At 40.7% G+C, this 26,117-nt stretch overlaps 1 protein-coding gene across 5 annotated transcripts in view; it reads left to right on the top strand.

Annotated features, from left to right (window-relative positions):
• Window positions 1–26,117, top strand: part of LOC121293743 (septin-9-like) — a 258,284-nt gene that overhangs the window by 108,309 nt on the left and 123,858 nt on the right. Inside the window, exon 1 of one of the 5 annotated variants that reach the window (XM_041217000.1) lies at window positions 13,124–13,397. The exons of the other annotated variants lie outside the window; for them this stretch is intronic. Within the exon in view, the coding sequence (XP_041072934.1) occupies window positions 13,343–13,397 (55 nt within the window). The 5' untranslated portion in view covers window positions 13,124–13,342. Of the gene's footprint in view, window positions 1–13,123; window positions 13,398–26,117 lie in introns of those variants that run through there. 5 annotated transcript variants of the gene reach the window in all.

Raw genomic sequence — 26,117 nt, forward strand, 5'->3', positions numbered from 1 at the left:
TAGAAGGCCCTGAATTCACAGAAGAGCTGTCAGAAAAGCCAACTGCTGAGCTCAATCACTTTCAGCTTGCGCCTGAGTCTCGTCCAGCCAACAGCGAAATTAAAGAGAAGACAGAGATACAGTCAGTGCTTCCAAGAAAAGAACACACAAGAAAGAGAAATTATTGACAGTCCTCGGAAAGAAAAGCAAAATTTTTTTTCCCTTTTTCCTTTTTCTCCTCACACATCACGTCGCTCATCGCTGTATTGTTTTGTGCTTGTTGCCCTTCATCTGTTTCAGCTTGGAGGGAAGCGGCAGCAGGAGTGAACATGACTACACCCAGAAGATGGTGAAATCATCCACTTAGGGACATAGTGGGCAACTGCTCCTGAAAAGGAGGTCTCGAAAACATCAGCCACCAAAGAAGAAGACTTCCTGAGAGACTTGACCTGTAAATAGTTATTGTGTAAATGGTTAATGCGTTTTAAGCTTGTTAGCTGCACTTTTTTTAAGTAAAGGGGGAGGGATGTAATAAAGTGAAGTACCCTGTCCTTTTAAGAAATGCAAGTGTACTGAACATGTGACAGCACTGATGAATCACTGTACAGCGCGGGCAACTGGGAACGGGAAGTATAGTTCTGGAGGTTTCTGAGTGAGCACGTATGATCTGGTGCTCTGCCCTATGTCTCAATAAACCATCACTGTTTTGTCTTATATCAGTCTCTCCCCATTATTGATTGCAAGCAGCAATTGATGAGATCATAGGAAGGCTTGTAGTTAGAGCTCGGTTGGCCAATGAACTCATTTACTCGACATAAAATGCATGTTCAATTATTTCCACACCTACAAGCACACCGGATGGACACTTGGCCAGCCCTTTCATTTTCTCCTTTTATCATCTTGCATGCTCAACATCTGTAGGAGAAATTTCTGGTGGATAGAAAGTGGGAGTATGGTCTCATGGGATAAGTACCTAGCTATTTAAAGCTCCTGAATCAATTTTAAATGGCAAAGATATAAGTCATAGGGTTGAGAGCATGATCGAAGTGGAAGACAGTCCAGTTGAAGGTCTGTCCCAGCTGTTTCAGGATTAATACCTATCCCTCGTCCTATCTTCTCTTCATTTTTTCCCTTTCCCTCCCCTGCACTCCAGCTGACCCCTACAACCCTGCCTGAACACACTCAAACTTTGAAAATTATGTTGCCATTTTCATCAATTTCTTCATTAAAATTAAGTTATTGCACAAAGTGTGTGAGACCTAATGGATGAGCCAAAAGATAGAGCACTGACTAAGCTCTAGAAGAGGATCCAGTGAAATAGATATCCCAATTGATTTTTCCGACCTTTAGCTAACCATTCTACACCGACTAGAAAGTATAGCATCATTTTCAGAGAGTGAAACTTTTAAATTTTATGATATTGATAGAGCTATATTTAATATGCTGTAAAGTTCTTTATAACATAGATTTAAAGTGATTGGTAGAAAGAGGGGAGAAGAAGAAAAATATGTTCACTCAGTGGGTTGTGAGGGTCTGGAACTCACTCCCTGAAAGGGTAGTAGAGGCAGAAACCCTCAACTCATTTACAAGGTGTCTGGATATGCACCTCCAAGCGCCGTAACCTGCAGGGCTACTGACAAAATGCTGGAAAGTGGGATTAGGCTGGGTGGCTTGTTTTTCGGCTGGTGCACACCCGATGGGCCAAGCAGCCTCCTTTTATGCCGTAACCGTTCTATGATTCTATAACGCTGAAACCACAGGGGTTGAGAATTCCATGAAAGAGCTGAGGCTATTTTGAGAAATTTTGTTGCAAACCTCAATGGCTGAAAGTTCTCTGAGAGCTAATGTTTTGAATTGTTTAGTTTAGACATGAGTATTAAGATATGGCAGGCTTTACTGTAAAATCACATTAAATGGATGTTTCCAAAAAGCCAAAATTCTCAATGTCTTTGGGGTTTGTTCCTGTTCATTTAATTTGGTGTTCTCTGTAATTTTGTACTGCAAAATAGCTTGCAGATCACCATTGAGAAAGATTACCTAGATGCTGGCACTCCTTGAGAACAAATGCAGTGGGTCAAGAAAGTATAGTGAAAGAGATGTTGGTCAGTGTATGCTAGATTACCCTCAGATAGATTGTGGAAATTAAATAGTTTGATGCTAGTCCAAATGGTTCAGTTAGTTTTTTTTCATCTGGAGCAGATTTAAATTTTTGTTTCCCGTTCACATCTTGTTTGTGTTCACGTATCCTCATCAATATTTCTTACGGTCTTCCCATTGGGTTCTGAGCCATACTAACAAGAATTGGCATAAAAATCACACTTCAAAGGTGTTATATTTGGTGAACATTTACTATAAGTTGTACTTTTCTGCTGCACGTGGCTTTCTATGCATGAAGTACATAACTGAAGGCAGTCTCTAGAAACAACCAGTGCCAGAGCCAGAAGGGATATTTTACAGGTGAGTGGGATTGGTGCTTTAGAGAGAGCTGAGTAAGCCATAAGCACCCATGCTGTTGCCACATGAGGCCTTGAGAAATTTTAGCTCGTGGGTTATGTTTCCATTTCAAAGTTTAGACTTCTGCCCAAACTTGGTAGGAATTGCTCCCTGGCCGGCTAATGGGAACAGGGTATTGCTGGAACTCGAAGGAACCACCTCCAGCACAAAGGTAAATAGTGACTGCCCCTCCCCCACTGACATTAAATGGTGGGGGATGGGAAGGTCCACAGGGGATTGCATTTGTGGTGGAGAGGGGAGTAAACTGAGGTAGGAAAAGGGCAAAGTTTTCTTTTAGATTTCAGAGAAGTACTCCTGGCTCACAAGGAATCGAACTTCTTAAAAAAAAGGCCTGCCCTTCTTGGCCTCTTGGACCTGGATCCATTTTTTAATAAGATTGTAGGCATTGGCGGATGCCTACAATTTAAAATCTGCATTCAGCCAGATGGCAGGTGGGTGGGTGAGCTTCCTGGTTTCTGCTAGATGATGGGTGGGAAGAGGGTTAAAATTCTGCCAGATTGCCTGTCGTCTCCAAAACTGCCTTGAGTCTATTAGATGAAAATTAACAGCAGCAGCCCATACATGGACTTCAGTTATGAACAGAATCAGACTTTACTGTTTAAAAGAAATCCAATTTAATAGCAAAATAACACGCTGCGCATGATATAATGTTGCCACCCTTTCATACTGTAAGTAGTAACCCAAAAGGTGTGTTTAGTGAGCTTTTTGTTTTTCACACCAGATATTACACTTTGCTACAGATGCAAAAACAATTCTATTGGAGTGGTGGAGGAGACAGAAAAACCTGTCAATTAATGCCATGCACTTTTAAAGCAAAATTTGAAAATTACATATTTTCCAACCTGTATATTTCCATCAACAAACAAAAATTAAATGCTGATTTGTTAGCCCAACAACTTTGGACCTTGTGATGTTAAGAATCAAAGCTGACAACAATAATAACAAACATGTTGTGCTTCACATGGCATAGAATCCCGTCCTACTAAAGCAGTTTCATGGGGCTTGTGTGAGCAATGTCAAAGGCAAAATCTGCTAGTTTGAAACCATATATACATAGGCAGCACTCCTTTCAGTTTTTTTTAAGTAGTTACGTTGAATTGAGCATGCTGATTGCCTTTGTAGCGTCATCCCAGCTGTTATTTACATCACACAAGTTGTCTCATTTTCCAAATATGTTAAAATTCATTAATTCTGAAGATGCTGCACAGTATATTGTTATGTCTGATTCTAGATAGACTCCTGTGTAGTTTGAAATGAAATCAGTTCAGTGTGACACAGGATACAGGAATGAAATTACACTGGAAATGTATTCAGGCACTTCCTGCGATACGTGAATTTCTCCACTTGAATACCTGGGTTAAGTCTGTTTTAGTTATTAGCCACTTATACTGTCATGTAATTTATACTAGCATGTGTGTGGTGGACTTTATTGACTTATTGACAGATCTGGAAAATGCAATAGTAGTTCAGATAATAACTGAACAGATTCTTGGTGCGAACCAGTTTGTCACGTTTTTATTCTCCTGGATGGATCATATTTGCTGGAATGTTCACAAGTTTTGTACTTGAGATTCTCTTACAGCCACTGTGCATTAGTAGTTATCAAGTGGTTGTGACCAAAAAAGTGTGTTTACACATGGGCAGCTCCTAATCCTGCATTCATCTGTTTTAGTTATTCCTATGAGGCACAGAGAACAATATGGGATTCAAAATGCTATGGGCCCTTGCCTGTATATATTGGACCAACCCCTGGATAGTCAGCTCAGTACACTGTCTCATGAAATGTTAGCCTTTATCCCAACAAGGTTGGAATTCAAAAGCGAGAAGGTTTTATTTCAATAAAAGCAAAATACTGCGGATACTGGAAATCTAGAACAAAAACAAAAATACCTGGAAAAACTCAGCAGGTCTGACTGCATCTGTGGAGAGGGATACAGTTGATGTTTCGAGTCTGTATAACCCTTCATCAGAACTAAATCATGTAGAAATGAGATGAAATATAAGCTGGTAGAGGGGGGTGGGTGAGACAGGTAGAGCTTGATAGGGGGCCAATAATTTATAATTTTTTTTCCAAATATATTTTTCTTTTCCCTCCTATTTTTAAATTTATTTCGATCTATTGTTTCATTTCCATCTTTTAGCCCATTTCGATCCCTTCCCCCCCACCCCACCCCACTAGGGCCATCTGCCATTTGCTTGTCCTGCTTGCTATCCTTAATGTCCCCATTAGCACATCCTTTATATAATATCACCACCGTCAACACCCCTTTGCCCTTTTGTCTATGACATCTTTGGCAGTCTCTTGGCCTCCACCTCTCACTGGCCCCCTATCGAGCTCTACCTGACCCACCCCCCTCTACCAGCTTATATTTCATCTCATTCCTATGTGTCTTAGTTATGATGAAGATCATACGGACTCAAAACGTCAACTGTATCCATCTCCGCAGATGCTGTCAGACCTGCTGAGTTTTTCCAGGTATTTTTGTTTCTGTTCAAGGTTTTACTTCAGTTGTATAAAGCTTGATTAAACCCCATCTGGAGTACTGCATTCTTTTGTCGGCATCAGATGTCAGGAGAGATGTATAGTCGATAGCATGTTCACCAGAATGATACAGAGGCCTAACTGGTGAAATCGTGAGGATGGGTTGTTTAAACTTGACTTGCATTCACTTGAGGAGAGAGTGGTGTGGTGGTAATGTCAATGGACTTTTAATCCCGACATCCAGGCTAATACTGTGGGGACATGCTTTCAAATCTGCAACACTACAGCTGGTGGAATTTAAATTCAGTTAATAAAATCTGGAATTGAAAACTAGTCTCAGTAATTGTGACCATAAAACTGTCATCGATTGTCATAAAAACCCATTTGGTTCACTGACGTTCTTTAAGGAAGGAAATTTGCTGTTATTACCCAGTCTGGCCTACATATGACTTCAGACCCCACAGCAATGTGGCTGACTCTTATCTACCCTGTGAAATGGTCTTGCAAGCCACTCATTTTGAGATGGGCCAGAAATGCTGGCCTTACAGGCAACACCCACATTCCATGAAAGAATAGAAAAAAAACCTTGAGTTTAGAAGGATGAACAATGGATCTAATCGAGGTAATTAAAATCATATTTTTTTGTATCAAAACCTTTTACTTTCTCTGGTGGGGGAACCCAGAACAAGGTGGCTTTATAAAATTAGAGATAGAACATTTAAGAGTGACTATGAGGAAGCATTTTTACCACAGAAAAGCTAGTAGAAATCTAACTTTCTCCCTCAAAAGCTTGTGGATGCTGGGTTAATTAATTAAAATGTTCCAGATTGAGATCGATAGATTAGATTTTGTCAGGTAAGGATATCAAGAGCTTTGGACCAAAGGTGGGTAAATAGAGTTGTAGCAGACCTTAGCCATGATCTAACTGACTAGTGGAACAGGATTAAGTAGTATGTCCTATTCCTGTTCTTCTATTTTATAGTGTGACCCAGTTCTCACTGTTGATTGAAAGATTAACCAAGATATAGTCCATCTTTAGTACAAGATGCCATCTTGGTAAAAGAGTTTAAGTATAACTCTTTCGAGTACAAACCCATTTCCATCTGTTTCAGATGAAGTTACATTGTTTCATAATTTGCCATTGTGAGATTTGAACTCTTGATAATCTTTTAAATGAAAACAATTAAACCAAATCAACAAAATTGGGATAAATCAGGCACAGCCCCTAATTCAGGTCAACTGTAAAACCAAGGACAAAAATTTAAAGGAACCAAACTATTTGTAACTCTCTCGAGTACAAACACGTTTCCATCTGTTTCCAGATGAAGTTACATTGTTTCATAGTTTGCCATTGTGAGATTTGAACTCTTGATCTTGGGGTTACAAGCCCACTACCATAAACACTTGGCTATTTAGGCCAAGCTACCAAGATATAGTCCATCCAACAACAAACCTGTGAGTGATTATATCTGTAGGCTAAATTGTAATTGTCCAATGAGATACAAATAGGCTAATTCAGAATGAGATCACAAACTAACAACAACCCCATCTCAAAGTCACACATAAGGGAGCAAACCAATAAGATCATCTCTTATGTAGATAGAATTCTGATCAAGCCAAATCTCGGAAATGAACGTTCTATTATCTTGATCTTGATCTGATGTGTTTCCAGTAACCATGCTCAATTTCATTGAAAAAAATTAATTTGGACAGGCTCACCCCAACATTTTGCTGCCAATTTAATGGTATTTATTGGCAATCTCAATTAGAAACCAGCATAGGCCATGTCAGAATGAATTGGGTTGATTTGAAGTTGGAGGTTAAGATGTTCTGCCTGTGGTAGAATTAAAATAAAATTTTATTCTCCGCCTAGCCCAGGCAATTTCTATCTGGGGTGTGTTTAATCATGGCAGTGGTTGTTAAGTGGGGAAGTATTAGCTACAACACTGGCATCTACACTGCTATGTGGAAAATTGCCCAAGTATGTCCTGTACACAAAGCAGGACAAATCCAACCTGGCCAATTACTGCCCCCTCAGTCTACTCTTGATCATTAGTGAATAGAAGAGGTCATCAATAGTACTATCGAGCGCCACTTGTTTAGCAAGAACCTGCTCACTGATGCTCAGTTCGGGTTCCGCCAGGGCCACTCAGCTCCTGACCTCATTAAAGCCTTACTTCAAACATGGACAAAAGAACTGAACTCCCGAGGTGAGGTGAGAGTGACTGTCCTTGACATCAAGGCAGCATTTGACCGAGTGTGGCATCAAGGAGCCCTAGCAAAACTGGAGTCAATGAGAATCAGACTCCGCTGGTTGGAGTCATACCTAGCACAATGGAAGATGGTTGTGATTGTTGGAGGTCAATCATCTCAGTTCCAGGACGTCACTGCTGGAGTTCCTCAGGGTAATGTACTCGTCTTCAGCTGTTTCATCAATGACCTTCCTTCATCATAAGATCAGAATTGGGGACGTTTGCTTACAATTGTACAATGTTCAGCACCATTCGCGACTCCTCAGATACTGAAGCAGTCCATGTCCAAGTGCAGCAAGAGCTGGACAATTATCAGGCTTGGGCTAACAAATGGCAAGTAACATTCATGCTACACAAGTGCCAGGCAATGACAATCTCCAACAAGAGAGAATTTAGCCATCATCCCCTGACATAAAGCGGCATTATCATAGCTGAATCCCCACTATCAATGTCCTGGGGGCTACTGTTGACCAGAAACTGAACTGGACTAGCCATAGAAATACTGTGGCTACAAAAGCAGGTCAGAAGCTAGGAATCATGCAGCAAGTAGCTCTCCTCCTGACTCCCCAAAGCATGTCCACCACCTACAAGGCACAAGTCAGGATTATGATGGAATATTCTCCACTTGCTGGAGCTGCACTCATCCAGACAACACTCAAGAAGCTTGACACCATCCAGGTCAAAGCAGCTCACTTGATTGGCACCCCATCCACAAACATTCACTCCCTCCACCACCAACGAACAGTGGCAGCAATGTGTGCCATCTACAAGATGCACTGCAGGAACTCACCAAAGCTCCTTAGACAGCACTTTCCAAACCCACAACCACTGCCATCTAGAAAGACAAGGGCAGCAGACACATGGGAACACCCACCACCCGGAAGTTCCCCATCAAGCCACTTACCTTCCTGACTTGGAAATACATCACCATTCCTTCACTGTCACTGGGTCAAAATCCTGGAACTCCCTCCCTAACAGCACTGTGGCTGTACCTACACCACATGGACTGCAGCGGTTCAAGAAGGCAACTCACCACCATCTTCTCAAGGGCAATTAGGGATGGGCAATAATGCTGGCTGAGCCAGTGATGCCCACATCCCATGACTGAATAAAGTAAAGAAAATACCTAGTTGAATTAAATAAAAAATACTGTAATTGTATTGTGGGATCATGCTGATTTGGAGCTGGGAAATGCAAAACAAATCTGGGCCGTATCTAAAAATTACATCCTTGATCTTGTTAAAATTGTGAAAAAGGGATGATTAGTTAACATACAATTGCTTTCATATGGTCTTTATATGCTGCAGTGTTAGGGTAGTCTATAAAGAGGAGAGTGCAGAAAGGAATAGTAAAAAATTGTTAGTACAATAACATTTGCAGACAATGAGTGTGCTCATTAATATTCTGGACTTTTTTTTCCCCACTTTTTAACTTTACAATAAATGGCATTGTATTCTTTAGATATTAGGAGATATTATTGTACCACATGTTGACCAAGGCAGTACTTGAATAATGTTAAATAGAAAGGCATTTGTACTTTATTTTTTAAAATTTTAAAAATTAAAGAAATAATAATTCATGGATATGCATGTTGCTGGCTAGGCCACCTATTTCTGTCTTAATGGATGACTGGATAAAACATTCTCTACTGCTACAACTAATTAATACACATGCAAGAGATTTTAAAAATGTATGTTACTTTTTCTCTTTTTAATGATCTTGTCAATCACACCTTAGTTAAATCACAGTGCAAGCACAAACAGCAGCTGTCAGCATTGCTGGGAAGCAGAGTGTAGGTTGCAGGATGACTGAACTGCAAGGACAACAAAGTCTTTTCAATGAAAGACTAATCCAAGAGACAAAACTGGAGAGCATCAAACCATGGACCCTCTAGGACTAGAAGAGAAGAACTCAGGGCACTCTGAGGAACTGGATCTTCAGCTCCAGGGAAGATGATTACAGCTGTATCATCCACTGCTGTATCCAAGAGTGAAAAGGCATTGAAGATCCAAGATTTCAATGAACTTAGATGATGAAGGAAAAGAGATTTAAATTCCTGTAAGATTGTTGGGAAAAGAAGAGATGATTTCCCAATGATATTTTAGGAGGACTGTCTCACTTTTTGTAGGCAGTGGCAAGAGAGCCACACTTCTCTCTGTACAAGGTTGTTCCACTGTGGGCAATGGGAAGAATTGCTCAGGATATGGAGACAAGACAGCCCCATCTTCTGCAATGAGATGAATATCTTGCAAACAATCAATTCAGGGACACCATGTCTGTACAGGATTCTGCAGCTTCGGAAGTGCTGGAGATTCTGCCGCAGCTTCTGTGCTGACCCCCAGCTCTGGAGGGAAGAAGACCTTCAGCTGGGCCTGAAGTATGGGTGTCAATTGGCTTTCACCCCTAGAACTTACTAGCTCTTTGGGAATGTGATCCTTTATGTACTTTCAACTGGACTCAGGCAAGATATTTTCTGTGGAAGATTCCTCATGGACATTAGGAGTTAGGTTAGGCAATACATTTATAGATTCAGTGGAATTAAGATCTGAATGCTGCTCAGCCACTAGAAACACAGTTGACACCTCTAAAAAGACAACAGAGACTTCATATGGTGTGTCCATCAACTGGAAAGACAAATTGTTCTCTAGGACTTCAATCTCCAAGAGATCACTCCGTGCTGCAAGGCATTCTTCCTTGTCACTCTCGAGGAAGAACCAATTCACATCTGGGAGGTCTTCATGGGGATGGTCATCATCTGCTGCAGGGCCTTCTGTATCCTCCAGCTCTGAACTGAGAGATTCATAACCTTAATCTCTGCCTGGATGGTGTCTCTGTGAAAGAAAGAAACTTACTGCTGAGTGTATAACCATCCTTAACTTCTGAAGGCTGAATTTCCACTGCTTCTAAACAAAAGGTTAAAGACTGTTGCATGAAAGACAATGAGTCATTCAAATAATGAGCATCATCTGGTTTTCCTATGATTTCTAGGAGTATGACAACATTGTCACTCAATAAGGATGTACATTGATTGTGAAGAACATAGAGAGAATCAACAATCTGTCACCCCTTGTAACTAAGAGGAGCAATAATCCTGCCTTCGATTGGAAGTTCTGTGCCTCCTGGACCTTGGTATTTGATGTCTGATGGAGGAAGGGTCATCGGCTACAGCCAGTTGAGGTCATCTGCTAATATGTTAACAGCAGCTCCAGTATCAATTTTAAAAGTAGTATTGAAGCCTTGAACTTGGACTGTAAGTGATCAATAGCTTGGGCTAAGACTATCAACTTTCCCTAGGAATTTGTAATTTCACTTTTTTCTTCGCTTTCCATTAATCAGATGGAATGTGTTTCATAAAAACTTTCTTGTCTTAGGCTTTGATTAAAATTGTTGGATTTACAGAAACCCTTGAAATGTTTAGTTTTGCTGCACTGGAAGCATTCTGTGCCCCCTGCCAGGCAGTCTTGGCATCTATGCTGCGTTTTCACACAACGCAAGCATCTCAAAATGGCTGTAAGCGTGGAATTTCCCATCATTTCGCTTGGTTTGTGGGCGGACCCACTATCTGTGGGCCTACCCAGTCTACAGAGTCTGTGAAGCCTCAGAATTGCACCAAATTTTAGCCCAGTTAAATTCTCTAAGCTTGGCCCGCCTCGCATTCTGGACTGCTTGATCTAAAGTAAGATCAGCTTTGATTTACAGAAAGATTTTCATCCTGACCACCCAAAACACTGACCATGGATTAGCTTAGGCGTCAGCACCCAGTGTCCACAATAACTAACTAGTTGATATAGGTCAGTTGGAAATAATTCAATCAGTTTCCCCAGGTCAGTTGTGACCACTGGTTAAAACATACTTGTTCAATTACTAAGTTTTACTCTGGGCTAAAATAAGTGTTAAAGACTTTATTAATGGACTAAAAACCCGCAATGGAATCCTGCACCTCCTGCCTTAGGAGAATGGCGTCTGCTACTGTACCTACTGCATAAAGAAAGGAACTAACTTGAAGCTTTGGCTCTTTTTCATGAAGCCCCGATGCTGCTCAGTATCGGAGAAAATGGCGTTTCCATAACTCATGCTGCTGGCCTCTCTGCAGGTCCTCGAGACAGTCAAACAGGCAGGGCAAGGACAGGGACTGGTCACCAGGCATGGCCATTGTTACCTTTCTCCAGTGTGCCGCCTCCTCCCACTGATTTTTTTTTTTGGTATGAGCTCCTTTCAAAAGTGTCTTCACTCTGTGATTCCCTCAATAACACCAATTTTTTTTTTTCAACGATGTCTCCATTGCTGTCACCATGCTCTGAGATATGTTCTTCCATCTTGGACTGAAGAAATATAGTAGCAGCTAGATGGATGTGCTGACTGGAAGATCCTAGTTCCTCCCGTTGCCATTTTGAGCAGGTTTTAAGCAGCTTCCCGTGGAAGTCGATTTAAAAAAAACTACATTCCCCACAATAATTTGGAAATGCTTCACATTTGCACAAATAAGCTTTGGTATAACTCAGTAGCAAGTCTGAGTCATTCAGAAATATCGTCCAGTCGGCAGAAAAGACCAGAAAGATATTCTGCAACCAGAAATTGCCCTTTCATGACTTTGCAAACTCATTTGCCCTGCAGGAAAGCTTAAGATAAGAGATAACTGATTAAAGATAAAGTTACAAAAGGAGAAACGCACAACAAAAATATATAAATATGAAAGCTATCAACCTCCTACACAAAGAATACATCTAGACAAAAGATACTTTGGCTAAAAGATACATATACAACTTTGGAAACTACCTATACAGCTGCATAATATTTACACTAAGTTAAGCAGGAGTACTCAGGAAAGCAATGCTTGGCCTGGCTTGCTTTGTTTTCCATGCCTCTTGCCAAATGTCTCTGCTTTGTTGTTTTGATCATAGAGATGCATTCGTATCAGTCCAGGAGGCAAGATGTTATTGGTTTTGGTCATTACTCAGTGAATAGTCGTATATTACAGGCCAGGACAATGAGCATCTCCCAGACCATATCCACATAATCATCAGGCCGTGCTTCCACTGAAGCTGTATTTTGAATGATCTTGTGATTCTAATTGAATTATGCAAATGAATAACATTGGCAACAGAGCATTAACATACATTTAAGATACTACCAAGCTATTATTAAATTAATGGGATTAAACTGCAATGTGCACTTTAATCAGCCTATTGTATTTTATATAAATTTGCATAATTATTTGTGGCATCTGTCCAATGTGTGGGACCAGACTAACCACTGGTTTATGGGAGATTTAGCAAATTTCAACATTCACCTCAGCAATGCAGCTTTTTCCTCCCATGTAGAGTAAATACATTTTATCAGTTCAAAAATTCTTGTTCTTCCTTCTAAAGCAATGGTTGTTAGATTATGCACTTCTAAGTAACACCGAAGGAACGGATGTATTCTTCTTTCTCATTTATTATGGTCATGATTTGAGGTCAATAGGATGTGACTAATGTGGATAAATATAATTTGCAGCTTTAACTCTTTGAGGCCTGAATGCCCTTTGCAGCCTCAAAATATTTGTTGTTCACTGCAATACTGTACAACAAAGTAAACTTTTAATTAAGGGAAGAAATGTTTGCAGCTGCAGTATATTTAAGTCAGAAATCGTACATTTATGCTATGTTGCTACAGGTAAAACATCTTTTTAAAGCTGCAACTCTGTTCTACATCTTAAATCAGACCTGAAAGCTCCTTTTAAGCATTTGTACCAAGAATAATAATCTGGCTTCATTTACAGCTACTCAGCACTGCCCCCAAGCTGCTGCTTTTCCGTCTCAGTGATGTACCACAATTCACAGCCTTTTGATAGGCGGCTCATTCAGCCACTTAAATTCCTGACCCGTTCTCTGCTTGCATCTGTGAGGAGGGTGGGTCCTATCCATTCATCCTGCATGCTTTTGCCTTTGGTTGGCTTTGCGTAGTTCAATGCAGTCAACCCTCACTAAAGTCCAAAAAAGTTGTTTTTAGTAAGTACTGAAGACAAAACATTCTCTCAGCTCAAAAACAAAAGCTGCTGGGATTGTATTGCAAGTTGTTTTTGGGATCTGTATCTGGAGTGAGACTAAATCAGGGTCGAAAGTATTTTGGGAAGATGTCTGACATATCAGTAAATGACCAATTGGAGGGAATTATATCAGATTTTGAAGGTTTGTGACTCTATTCTAATTGATACCTGTGTTAGTTTGTGATTTATACATTGGACATACGGAAAGCAAAATTGACTTGCAAGGCAGTAAGGAATCTAATGTCTTTTGTGCTTTGTTTAACTCTTGTAAGTTTATCTGTTGACAGTTATAATTATACGTGGATTCTGTTTACTTCTAAGTTCACCCGTATAATATCACTCGGATCCGAATTTAAACAAACTAAATCAAATTTCTGCCGTTGTTTCGTGTCCGTAGTGTTAAATATAATGTTCAACTGTAGACCTTTTCTTTAAACCAAGAACTCAAATCTGTTTAGAACTCTAGCCTTAGCCTAATGTTTCTGTGAAACGTATCAAACTGGGGGGTGGGGGACTAATGCTATTTAATCCTTTGCAGCAACATTCTCGTTTGTCATTCCTTAGTATCCTGCTCTTGCTCTGACATTTTTCGTCCAAATACAAACTTCCCTGCAGGATACTCCAGTTAGCAGATAATTGTTGTATGTGGCCTTTGCTTCCTTTCTGTGCAATATAGCAGGCAAACTATTTGAATGCGCAGGAAATGGGGAGATAATCAGTTTTTGAATGTGCAGCGTTTCCCTAGGCACATAATAGGGAATCCTCCAACACCTTACGATTCACAGTTTGTTTATTTAGCCGAACTTGAAAGCAGATGAGTTTCTCACAATAAACTGCTCAGATAATCTGTAATAGCTGGAAATTTGCCAAACCATAACATGAACTAGGTGGGTGCAGTGTCTGAGGTTTGAATGCATGGTGCTTAGTTATGACCCTGGTTCTATTGTAGAAGGCATACAAAAACTAGACTTCAAACTAACAGTCTCATACGTCATCACTGACCTTTTAATATGTACTGGCAAGCACTGATCAGTAAAAGAGCAGGAAATTGCATAGTCAGGAACACCATTGGGGTTGTGTGTTGAATTTGCACTTATTTTTAATTATTGCTTTTGTTGAAGTGAATATTTATTAAGTTACTTCGCTATTGATGATCTTGGCATAATAGGCAACATTTTTTTGGCTGTGTGCCTTCTAGGACACCGAATAATGGAATAAGTGAAACTTGCCAGTTGCCACTTAGCAATGTAAGTGATTAGGGTGGATAAATATTAAGTGTCAAAACCAAATGCGTTTGTGCAAATGTGCATACATTTATTTTTTCAAGGTATACTTTGAACACCATTGTTAATTGTAACAAAATAGCAGGAGTAGGTCATTCGGCTCCTCTGGCCTGCTCCGCCACTTAGTGTGATCATGGCTGATCCTCTATTTCAATACTGTACTCCCGCTCTCTCCCCATACCCCTGTTCCCTTAAATATATTGAGTAACTTGGCCTCCATTGCCTTCTGTGGTAGAGAATTCCACAGATTCACCACCCTCTGAGTGAAGAGGTTTCTCCTCATCTCAGTGCTAAATTGTCTACCTCGTGTCCTGAGACTGTGACCCCTTGTTCTAAACTCCCCCCCCCCCCGCCCCCGCCCCCCCGCTGCCCCACCACCAGAGGAAACATCATCCCTGTATCAAGTCTGTCCAGCCCTGTCAGAATTTTATACATGTCAATGAAATCCCCACTCATTCTTCTAAACTCCAGCGAATACAGCACTAGTTGGCCCAATCTCTCTCCATACAGCAATCCTGCCCTCCAGGGATCAGTCTGGTGAATCTCCGCTGCATTCCCTCTATGGCAAATATATCCTTTCTTAGCCAAGGAGACCAAAACTGTGCACACAGTTCCAGGTGTGGTCTCACCAAGGCCGTGTACAGCTGTAGTAAGACATCCTTGCTCCTGAACTCAAGTCCCCTCACAATGAAGGCCAACATATCATTTGCCTTCTTAACTGCTTGCCGTACCTGCATGCTTATTTTCAGTGATTGGTGTACAAGGACCCTCAGTCCCTTTGTACATCAACATTTCCCAATCTATCATCATTTAAATAACACTCTGCCATTCTGTTTCTCTTACCAAAGTGGATAACTTCACATTTTTCCGTGTTGTGCTGCATCTGCCATGTATTTTCCCACTCTCTCAACCTATCTAAATTTTCTCGAAGCCTCTTAACACCCTCCTCATCACTCACATTCTCACCAAGTTTCATGTTGTCAGCAAACTTGGAAATATTACATTTGGTTCCCTCACCCAAATCGTTGATATATATTGTGAATAGCTGGGACCCAAGCACTGATCCCTGCAGTATACTGCCTGCCACTCCAAAAAAGACCCATTTATTCCTACTCTCTGTTTCCTGTCTGATAACCAATTCTCAATCCATGCCAATATATTATCCCCAATTCCACGTCCTTTAATTTTATGCACTACCCCCTATGTGGGACTTTATCAAAAGCTTTCTGAAAATCCAAATACACCACATCTGCTAGTTCTCCCTTATCTATTCTGCTAGTTACGTCCTCAAAAAAAAACTTTAATAGCTTTGTCAAACATGATTTCCCTTTCATAAACCCATGCTGTGTCTAATCCTGTTGATATTTTGTAAGTGTCTTGTTATCACATCCTGCATAGACTCCAGCATTTTCCCTACTACTGATGTTAGACTAACTGATCTGTAATTCCCTGTTTTCTCCCTCCCTCTTTTTTAAACAGTGGGGTTACATTTGTCACTCTCCAATCTGCTGGGACTGTTCCAGAATCTACAGAATTTTGGAAGATGAGAACCAACGCTTCCAATATTTCCGTGACCACCTCCTTCAGCACCCTGTAGTAACGCTTTCCTTAACTCTTAAATTGCTGATCATTGCATCAGGCAGACACAGTCTTGATTTCATATTTCATCTGATGGGCAGCACCTCTTGATATTGCTGCATTACCTCAGTACTGAAGTTTAAATTTTGATTACACTTTAAAGTCATGGAGTGTGACTCTGAATCACATACATTGAATATTCCCATACATTCTGACTCCAAAGTCATACTGTCACCAATTGAACCAAACAGGGACTAAATCTATAGCAACACGTGTGCAAGTCCCTATATTCGCCACATATGGTTTATTGTACCCATTGCTTGGGAGTCCATTTCAAAGAATAAACTATTGCTTAAAAATTTTCTATGGACATTTTGCTGTATAGTTTTCCCATATTCAACATTTGGGTGGCCTAGGGTCTGTTAAGGAACCCGCTGGATTGGTCTGGGCTCAGTTGGGAGCAGGGCATGTGGTTAGGTGGACTAATTCTGTGAGCAAGCGTGGCTTACCATGGATGAAGTGAGATTTGGTTGAGGGACTTTCTGGGGGTAATTTTCAATTTGCCACTGAAGTATAACCACTGGTGTGCAGGTCAGACACCTATTATACAAACTAGCTAGTTTTCTTTACCAGCTGAAATTATTGTCATCCTCTTTAGGGAAGGAAACTTGCTGCCATTACCAGGTTGGGTCTGTATGTGGCTCCAGTCACACATAGATGTAACAGCACCCTGAAATGTCTTAGCAAGCCGCTCAGTTGTATCAAGGAACTACTTGGAGTTTAAGAAGAGAGTCCACCACCACCTTCTCAGGGCAGCTAAAGATAAGAAATGCCAGCCATGTTAGCAATGCCCCTATCCCAAAAGAAGTTTGTGAAAAAAAAAATCAACTGAAGGAAAGAATTGTTTTTGCTGGTTCTTTTGCTCATACTTGAGGTGCATAAAATCAGATTGCTAGCACCGTCAGAGGTGTTCTTTCCCCTTGTTATATGGTGGTGGTCAGAGTCATGACCTCTGACTACAGACGTCCACATGTGCCACAGTTAGACTGCAAGGCAGTAGACCCTGTCTTCCCCTCTGCATTATTCTCCCCTTTTTATTCCCTTCATTTAAAATACCAGAAGTAAGACCTCAGTTAACAAACCATTGATTTTTGCAGTCTGATGGTTCGTGAGGTTCCAACTAGCTGCTTGATGCACTGTGAGCAAGCCTAGATTTTTGCCTAAAGTTTCATATCAGTCTCAGGAGGTAGTTCAGTTGAAGGGTCAAATTAAAGGTAAATTCCTAGCTCTCTTCTGCCCACCACCCCACCAAAACTCCGCTCTAGTTCCTGAAACACTTCTGTACATCTCCTAAGAGCTAATTACTAAATAACAATGTTGAAAGTCCTGCCAATATATCTGGTACCTGAGTTTTCTGCTACAGAATTGACTCTGGCAGCAATGTCCAGCAATATTGAGCTGGGGGATAGGATGAAGCTGCCAAGCTATTAAGTGGGCTAAATATGAACTTCCCATACTCAATTTCCCAGTCTAGCCATAGATGGTAATTAAACCCTCTGCCCACACCCTTTAGCACAAATAAGGGACCCCTCTCATATATGTAAACAAGTTCTCCATCCAGACACAAATTCAACCCCTACATCTCCTCTGAAGCTCTGCAAACTGCTGAAAGCAGATTGGTCTTAATCATGCAGTAGCATGCTGGGAAATTTCAAGAGTTGAAACTGAGCTTAAATTTAAGTTGACTTTAGTGCCATTGCACGAAGGTGGAAGTAATTATCAGGGGTTTTGTGGGGCAGATTTGACCAATAGACCATGTCTTAGATGCTATGACACAAATAGAAAACTAAAATAAAGATGACATGTATAATTTGGTAATTTTGAAGAGAGCATACAAAGTAATGACAGGTAATGAATAGGGCATGCCAAATGAGAAACCTTTCTAAAGACCATGCACCAGCTGAGCCATGTACGAGCCTTGGGTACTGTAAGGTTCAGTGTTTAATTCACAGTATTACAGGTTCCAATGAATTGTTCCAATGGTATTTAATTATAGCACAAATATCCATACTTCATTGACCGTTTAGGTACATTTCCCGACTTGGAAATCCTGGAACTCCCTCCCTAACAGCACTGTGGGTGTACACACCTACATCACATGGACTGCAAAGGTTTCAAGAAGGCAGCTCACCACCAGCTTCTCAAGGGCAATTAGGGATGGGCAATAAATGGTAACCAAGCCAGCAACACCCACATCCCACGAATGAATTTTTAAAAAAACTAACTAGAAATGTTTTGATGTTGGATATGAAGCAAGGTCATTTTATTTAACTAGAATTTCCTTGGAAGAAAAATAAAAACAAAATGCTAAGGGTTGCAAATAATAATATAAAGGAGTTATTCCTGGACTTGCCTGCGGGCAAACTGGATGCCTCGGCACTGCAAATATTTTACATCATACTATCTGCTAAATCCATAAAAGAGTAACTTTGTGTCAAAAGTACAAAAACTTGAACTCTGTGAAACCTTTTCAATTAATCAGAGAAAGTGCCAAAATACTCAAAATCATCAAATTATCATTTGAATGTTTAAAAACATTGTCTCACAACATGTTGCTAGGTATATGATACCTTGTGTGCATACTAATATTTAGTTACTGCTCGTCCAAGGTAACCCTAAAACAAAAGCAAAAAACTGTGGATCATTGGAATTTGAAACAAAAACACAAAATGCTGGAAACGCTCCAACAATGCTGCCAGACCTGCTGAGTTAATGTTTCAGGTTTGTGAAGTCTGGTGAAAGTCACAGATCTGAAACATTGACTCAATCTCTTTCAGTCTCCACCGATGCGGTCAAATCTGTTGAGTATTTCCAGCATTTTCTGTTTTTATTTTTCTTCCAAGGTAACCCTAGTTCAATAAATTGACCTTGCTTCATCTTCAACATCAAAACATTTCTAGCTAGTTTTTAAAAAAATTCATTCATGGGATTTGGGTGTCTCTGGCTAGGCCACCATTTATTGCCCATCCCTAATTGCCCTTGAGAAACTGGTGGTGAGCTGCCTTCTTGAACCGCTGCAGCCCATGTGGTGTAGGTACATCCAATGTGCTGACAGGGAGGGAGTTCAGGATTTTGACTCAGGGACAGTGAAGGAACAGCGATATATTTCCAAATCAGGATGGTGAGTGACTTGGAGGGGAACTTCCAGTGGGTGGTGCTCCCATGTGTCTGCTGCCCTTCTCATTCTAGATGGTCATGGCCATGGGTTTGGAAGGTGCTGTCGAAAGAGCCTTAGTGAGTTTTTGCAGTGCATCTAGGTGGTACACAATGCTGTCACTGTGCATTGGTAGTGGAGAGAGTGAATGTTTGTGGATGGGGTATCAATCAAGTGGGCTGCTTTCTCCTAGACAGTGTCAAGCTTCTCGAGTGTTGTTGCAGCTGCACTCATCCAGGCAAGTGAAGAGTATTGCATCACAATCCTGATTTGTGCCTTGTAGATGGTGGACAGGCTTTGAGGAGTCACATGAGTTACTCGCAGCAGGATTCCTGGCCTCTGGCTTGCTCTTGTAGTTGCAGTATTTATATGGCTAGTCCAGTTCAGTTTCTGGTCAATGGTAACCCACACGATGTTGATAGCGGGGAATCCAGCGATGGTCATGTCATTGAACATCAAGGGGCAATGATTAGATTTTCTCTTGTTGGAGATGATCATTGCCTGACATGTGTGTGGCATGAATGTTACTTACCACTTGTCAGCCCGAGCCTGGATATTGCTCAGGTCTTGCTGCATTTGGACATGGACGACTGCTTCAGTATCTGAGGAGTCGCAAATGGTACTGAACGTTGTTCAATCATTAGTGAACATCCCTGTTTCTGACCTATTTCCTGCTAGTTACATCTATTATTACTTTGCTTCTAAGATCTTTCTGTAGATACTTATTGGAATATGCCAGTTTATGACAGCAAGGTTAACCTCAAAAACAAGAAAGATATGCCACACTCTGAAACAAGTCTAAAAGAACAAAATGGGAACAAAAATGCCAGAGCATTGAGTGCTTATCTTGCAGGACTTGTGGGATGTTTGTGGCTGATTAAACCATAGTGTTGCGATTAATAATTATCTTCAACCTACAGTATTTGAGACTCAATAGATTTCTATTTTTGATTATTTGTTCATGGTATCACTCACTAGGCCAGCATTTATTGCCCCTCTCTAATTGCCCTTCTCTAATAACTACCAGAAGCTCCTTGTGGTAGTGGACCTGTAACCTAGGGCGAGATTTTCCAACCCCCCTCCTGCTGCTGGGATCTTCCAGTCCTGTTGATGTGAATGGAAATTTGAATGGACCATAGCCTCCGACATGGGGAACCTGATGCAGAGGGTGGGGGCGGGGTGCGGAAAATTCCAGCCCTAGTAAGATGTTCAAAATATTGGATAGATCCACTTCTGCTTTAGTTTAGAGAACGGCCATTTTTGAAATCAAAACTTTATCTGAAAGCACTCATTGGGACAACAGCTTTGCTAAAGGATATGGAATGACAATGAACTTTTGGGAATGAATGATAATTTGCATTACAGCACAATGCACCCTCATTAAAATAGCTTAGTTAATTGTATGAATAATGATCCTTCCAGTCCTCCAATTTTCAGCTGGAACCTCGGGGTGAATCACCACATGCAATATAACTAATTAAATTATTTCCTGCCAGTATTTTCTGAACTTTGTTTTAGAAATTACTCTGCCTTTAATTGCACTAGAATTTTAATTTTAAGCAAAGTTGCCTATGCCATCAATACTGCACTAATCTTGGCTCGTGTGTGTGGCGGGGGTGGTGGGGGGGGTTTGAAATCTTTCCTTCAAAATTAATTCCTAGAATCAATGTTCAAGTTTAATCAAATAGGTACACCAGTCAAGCTTGAACTAAACTGTGGCTGGTTTGCGGTTTAGCATTCTTTTGGAGGACAATGGAATCCAGTTTTGTCATTTTTATTCTTTGCTCTTACGTTTAATCCATGCTTCCAGATGCATGGGAATCCCTTCAATTTTCCTCCGTTGTTAATTAGTCTGTGGTTATTTGAAGCATCACCATCACTTCAGGCTGGTAAGAAACTAACAATATCATGCACACTGATAATCCTGGGTTCCTGTTTGAGTTAAATAAGAACAGCTGCATGTGGTAACTGAATTTATTTTAAAACCCATATATCTTACATTTCTTCTATTTACGACATTGCATCCATATCATTTAAAGAGAGCAGTGCAGAAAATGTTTTATCATAGCCAATACTAAGCCTGGGTTTGGCCTGAAGGACTGATGGGGAAAGATTAAGTTATTGCACAGCAGGCATATGCAGTTTGTATAACAAGCATAAGAGTATGTGGGTGGCAGCATTTTGTACTTTGGTGCGGTAGGTCAGTTTTATGGTTTGGCTGAATATTACGAATTTTTTAACCACTCTTAAGTTGCCTTTCGTACTTAAAATATCTTTTCGTAACTAGTTTTTGAAATTGCATGCAGGAGAATTTTAAAATGGCAGCTCTCTCTGCAACATTTACCTCAAAAGGAAACACTGGTCTTCCAAGTGATTTAGATAAAATATATTGTGCTATCTGATCTCGCTTGGAGATCTGAAGACATGATCAGACTCTTAATGTGTACTCATCTCTTGCCTCTCTTGTTTACTTTCACACTAATATTGTGCAATCCATTGCAATCTGATTTGTATGTTAGAACATTCCCATGCTGGTATTTTTTTTTTTGCAGATTCTGTTTGTGGCTTGTTACAGCTACAGGTTCTCTTGTCCTATTTCCAAATCTGACTTCCCAAGAAATCGTAGGACCTAACTTTGGAGTGAGCTTCTGATGTTGGATTAGATATTAATGCAGACACTGAGTGAACCAGAGATACTTATCTCAAGAAGAACAATTAGAAATGTTGCATATTATTGGGTACTTGGAAAGCAATAGGAAGGACCCGAGATTGGGTCATCTGTCTCTCCTGTTAGCTAGGGAACGATTTAACACTTGTAGGACTTAGAGGAGTGAGAGAAGGAAATCTCAGAAATTTGGGAATTTTGAATCGAGGAACTTGGGACTTGAGAACATGATCTAAACAGCCCATTTCATATACCTGTAATGATTAAATGACTGTAGAACTGAGCCAGGCCAGAATGTAATCTGCTTACAAACTGAGCATATGCCACTTCTTTTACATTTCAAATTATTCAGAGGATAGTTAGAGAGAGCAGATGTATTTCAGCTTGACAACCCATATCTGTGATGTTGTATGTAGTTTCTGACATAAGTTGCATTCCCATTCTTTGTCTGCATTCATTTCTCCTAAAGTTATCTCCTCTTCAAATCTCTGGTCAGATTTTCAGCAGGAGTGAGGGAAAATAAAGGAAAGAGACCAGACAAAGTGGAAACCCTTCTCGTGTGGTCTGATGGTATGCAGATAAGCCCTGCGAAAAATATAATTTGTCCCACAGTAGCTGGTTTAGCATGTGAAGCTGACCTACAGGGTTGTTTGCAAACCTATTTCTACTATCTTGCTTTATTTACAGGCAGACCTGTGAAGAAAAAAGGAAACAGGACTAAGTGTTCACATTCTTTTAATTACGGCGTTAGCTTTTTTAGCTAGTACCGAGTTAAGGATCAAAATTTCAAGTTCTTTCCTGACAAACATTAGAAACTTTGTGTCCTTTCCCAGTATTCACTGTCTACATGGTTGCATCTCTGGTTTAAAAACAAATTATTGCGTTGAAATATGGGGAAATGTTTTGGGGTGAGTCCGGGAGCGGGCGCCGGTGGCCGGCTTTCCGATCGCGCCTCCGGTCGGCGGTGGATCGCCATTTTACATGAGCGGGACAATTAAGGCCCGTCCAGCGTGACGTCTGAAAGGAAGCGCTATGTGCTCCCTGTGTGTGTGTGTGAGGGGTGGGAGGTGGATTCCCTCAGCCGGGAGTGCGTTCTTTCACGCATGTGTGCAAAAGAGCGCACAGACCTCCCTGAGGCAAAGCGCTGCCTCAGGGAGATCAGCTTTGATTCAGAAGTTGACAGAAAGGTAATGAAAACATTTCCCTGACATGTCCCCTTATGTGACACTGTCACATGAGTTGGGACATGTCCTTAACTTTTATTTAAACATTTGATAAGCATTTAAAACTCTCATAAAACTTCATCCCACCCGTGAATGAGGTCTCATGCTTTTTCCGAGGCCCACTTGGGGGCCCTAAGGTTGGACAGGCAGGTCAATCAATCAAGTTAATTAGTTTTTTAATGGCCTTAATAGGCCGTTGACAGTTGGCTGCGTGCCCGCCGAACTGAAAGTCTAAATGAGGCGGGGTGACTTCGGGACGCACACCCGACATATCCCCATGTCATCTGACATGTTGGCGAGCGGGCCCCACCCCCACTTGCCAGCCGGCAAAACCTGCCCATGGTCTTTATGTAAAAAAAATCATTTCATTCATTTTACAAATGCTCTACACAATAACCTGAGTCACATTGAAATGGATTACTCTCTGATTTACTTATTTTAGTGCCCTGAAACTAGGTAAACATTCGGGAATGTGCTTGGAGGTTATAGACTGTAGAGATTAAATACTCCATGGGGGACACTGGTCTGTGCTTGGGGAGAGAGATTATTAATTGTGGAAGGCAGTCGGACAGGATTGAATGTTGGAGATGTTAGGACGGATAAATATTCTGATCTTTTGGTTGATTAGCTTTTTGAGTTTCCAAGATGATGATTATATGAAACCATTGCTCAAGAGAAAGAAATGATTGTATTTATAGAGATTTTACATGGTCAGTGGAAATAGCAGACTTTCTTTTCCTCCTGTGCTTTCTGCATGACTAGCATGGGCACAGGGACTTCTCCCCTCCTCCAAAGGTTTGCCAAATATAACTGCATTTTAGTTCCAATTTCAGATTTCCAGTATCCATCATATTTTTCTTGCACAAAACAATATGCTTACTATAAAGGATCATCACTTGAAGAAATCTGAAATAGGAGTGATATCATTTGATTATAGTTTCACTGAGAATGAAACAAAATAGATCTTCATTGTTGCAACTGGTGATTGTGCATCCTGTTACCTTGAGGAAAGTCTTGGTCGAAGCATTCTCCATTTTCACCATTACTGTGGCCCTTCAACTCACTTCTTTGACTTTTTTTTTCTTCAGCTTACCGTGGCGGGCAAACTCACCACCGTGGAGTTTGGAACAGGCATAATTGGCCGAATGGCCTCCTTCTGTGCTGTATGATTCTATGATTTTTTTTAAACCTATGTGCCTAGTTATTGAACTGCCAGGAGTGTCAGTGTGATACAGGCAGCATTTGTGGAATGGTTCTGTAATTCTGGTCAATCACATCTCACTGGTAGAGACATGAGAGACCTCTGCTCTTACACTTAAGCCCTTGGTATACAGTGTATTTTATCCACCTCCGGTCCTTTGAGGGAATTTTCTAGAAGTAAAAACTGCCAGTGGGACAGCTGTTCTTTTCATCCGTAGAAAATATAAGATGAAGAACATTATTTTTGTTAAAGCATTGTAAATGAATTCATTCAGAATTCCATTGATCAATACTTCCAAATGAAATGGTGATTATGATCAAAGAAGCATGTTAAAATTTCACTATAAACACTTCAACCAAAACAAGTATTTAGAACTTGTTCTACAGGTAGTGACTATTACAGGACAATTCCTCTTCCCTTTGGTGGGACAGGATGCTGATTGAAGGTTCAAAGTCTTTAAAAATATATAAATAAAAGGTTATGCTGACGGTGGGCAGCATGAAGTAAAACAAATGCTCGGCCTGACACAGTTGAAATTTTGATGAGACATAGACTAAAATTGCAGTTTTAGTACAAAGATTCACTGAAATGCAGCCTTTGAGGTCTAATGATGGCCAAGACTGGTTTTATTTGAACTCTTGCTCTCTGGATGAGAGTCTGGTGTACTAGCAGTATAATTATTGTAAAATTTTAAACATTAATTTGACTGAACTCTAGACATGAGTTTGCTATATAAAGCTAACCTTGTGTGAAAACATTGCTGATAATGCCCTGGAAATGTTGCGATATATGGCATCACCTGGAAGTGCAGATATAATTTCTGAAACCAGGGTTTCCATTAGAATACTAATGAATTAAGACCAATGATATGGAGTATTTGAAAAATCAGGTCCTTTTTCTGGATCTTTAGGATCTAGACCTAAAAGCTAAAAGCTTATCAAGTTATCTCAGTCCTTTGGTTGAGATCCCATCCAGTGGGGTCCTTCAGCACTGGAATTTACAGGGAACACAGGCTGAGCTGGGCAAGTGCCACTTTGGATCGTTCTTGGGTTTCTACTTGCCTATGATTACTGGCCCTGTCTTTATGGGAAAGGATGACCCAATTCTAGCTCCCCTCACTGCAGTCTCAGTCCTTGTGTAAAGAGGCTAGTCTGTTCAAAATTATTTTATTTGAAAGGTGTCGAGCTTGTTGGGCCAGCGAGAGCACTGGTGGGCCCGTGTCCATCCTGTAGAGGTTATGCCGAGCATCTCTGGATTTCTATGCAAACAATGAGTCTGAACAGAGTCTGAGGAGGGACTCCAAGAGGAAGTTTCTGCCTTCTGGCCATCATTTGTTTTGCAAGAAGTTCTGCCCCTTACAAGGCAACCAGGAAACTTCTGACAGGGAAGGGACTTGGTGAAATTAGGTCTTAGCCATATTCCTGAGGGTCATGGTGGGCACATCGGCGAAACCTTTCGAAGACCTTTGGGGCTCATAATCTTGAGACAAATGGGTAACAAATTAAGAGATTTTGTTGGTTTATTATTTAAAATTATATACATTTTCTATTGCCCATTGCTTTGTAATATAAGGAATGTGCAGTAATTGTTCTTTTTGCTCTCTTTCCTAAACTTGGTCTGCTAGAGGATATGGAGCAGGCTGAGTGAGTAAAACGTTCTTGGATGGGTGTTAGAAACCTGAACGTATGGGAACCTAAA

The sequence above is a fragment of the Carcharodon carcharias genome, chromosome 22 (assembly GCF_017639515.1).
Source record: "Carcharodon carcharias isolate sCarCar2 chromosome 22, sCarCar2.pri, whole genome shotgun sequence".
NCBI classification, from domain to species: Eukaryota; Metazoa; Chordata; class Chondrichthyes; order Lamniformes; family Lamnidae; genus Carcharodon; species Carcharodon carcharias.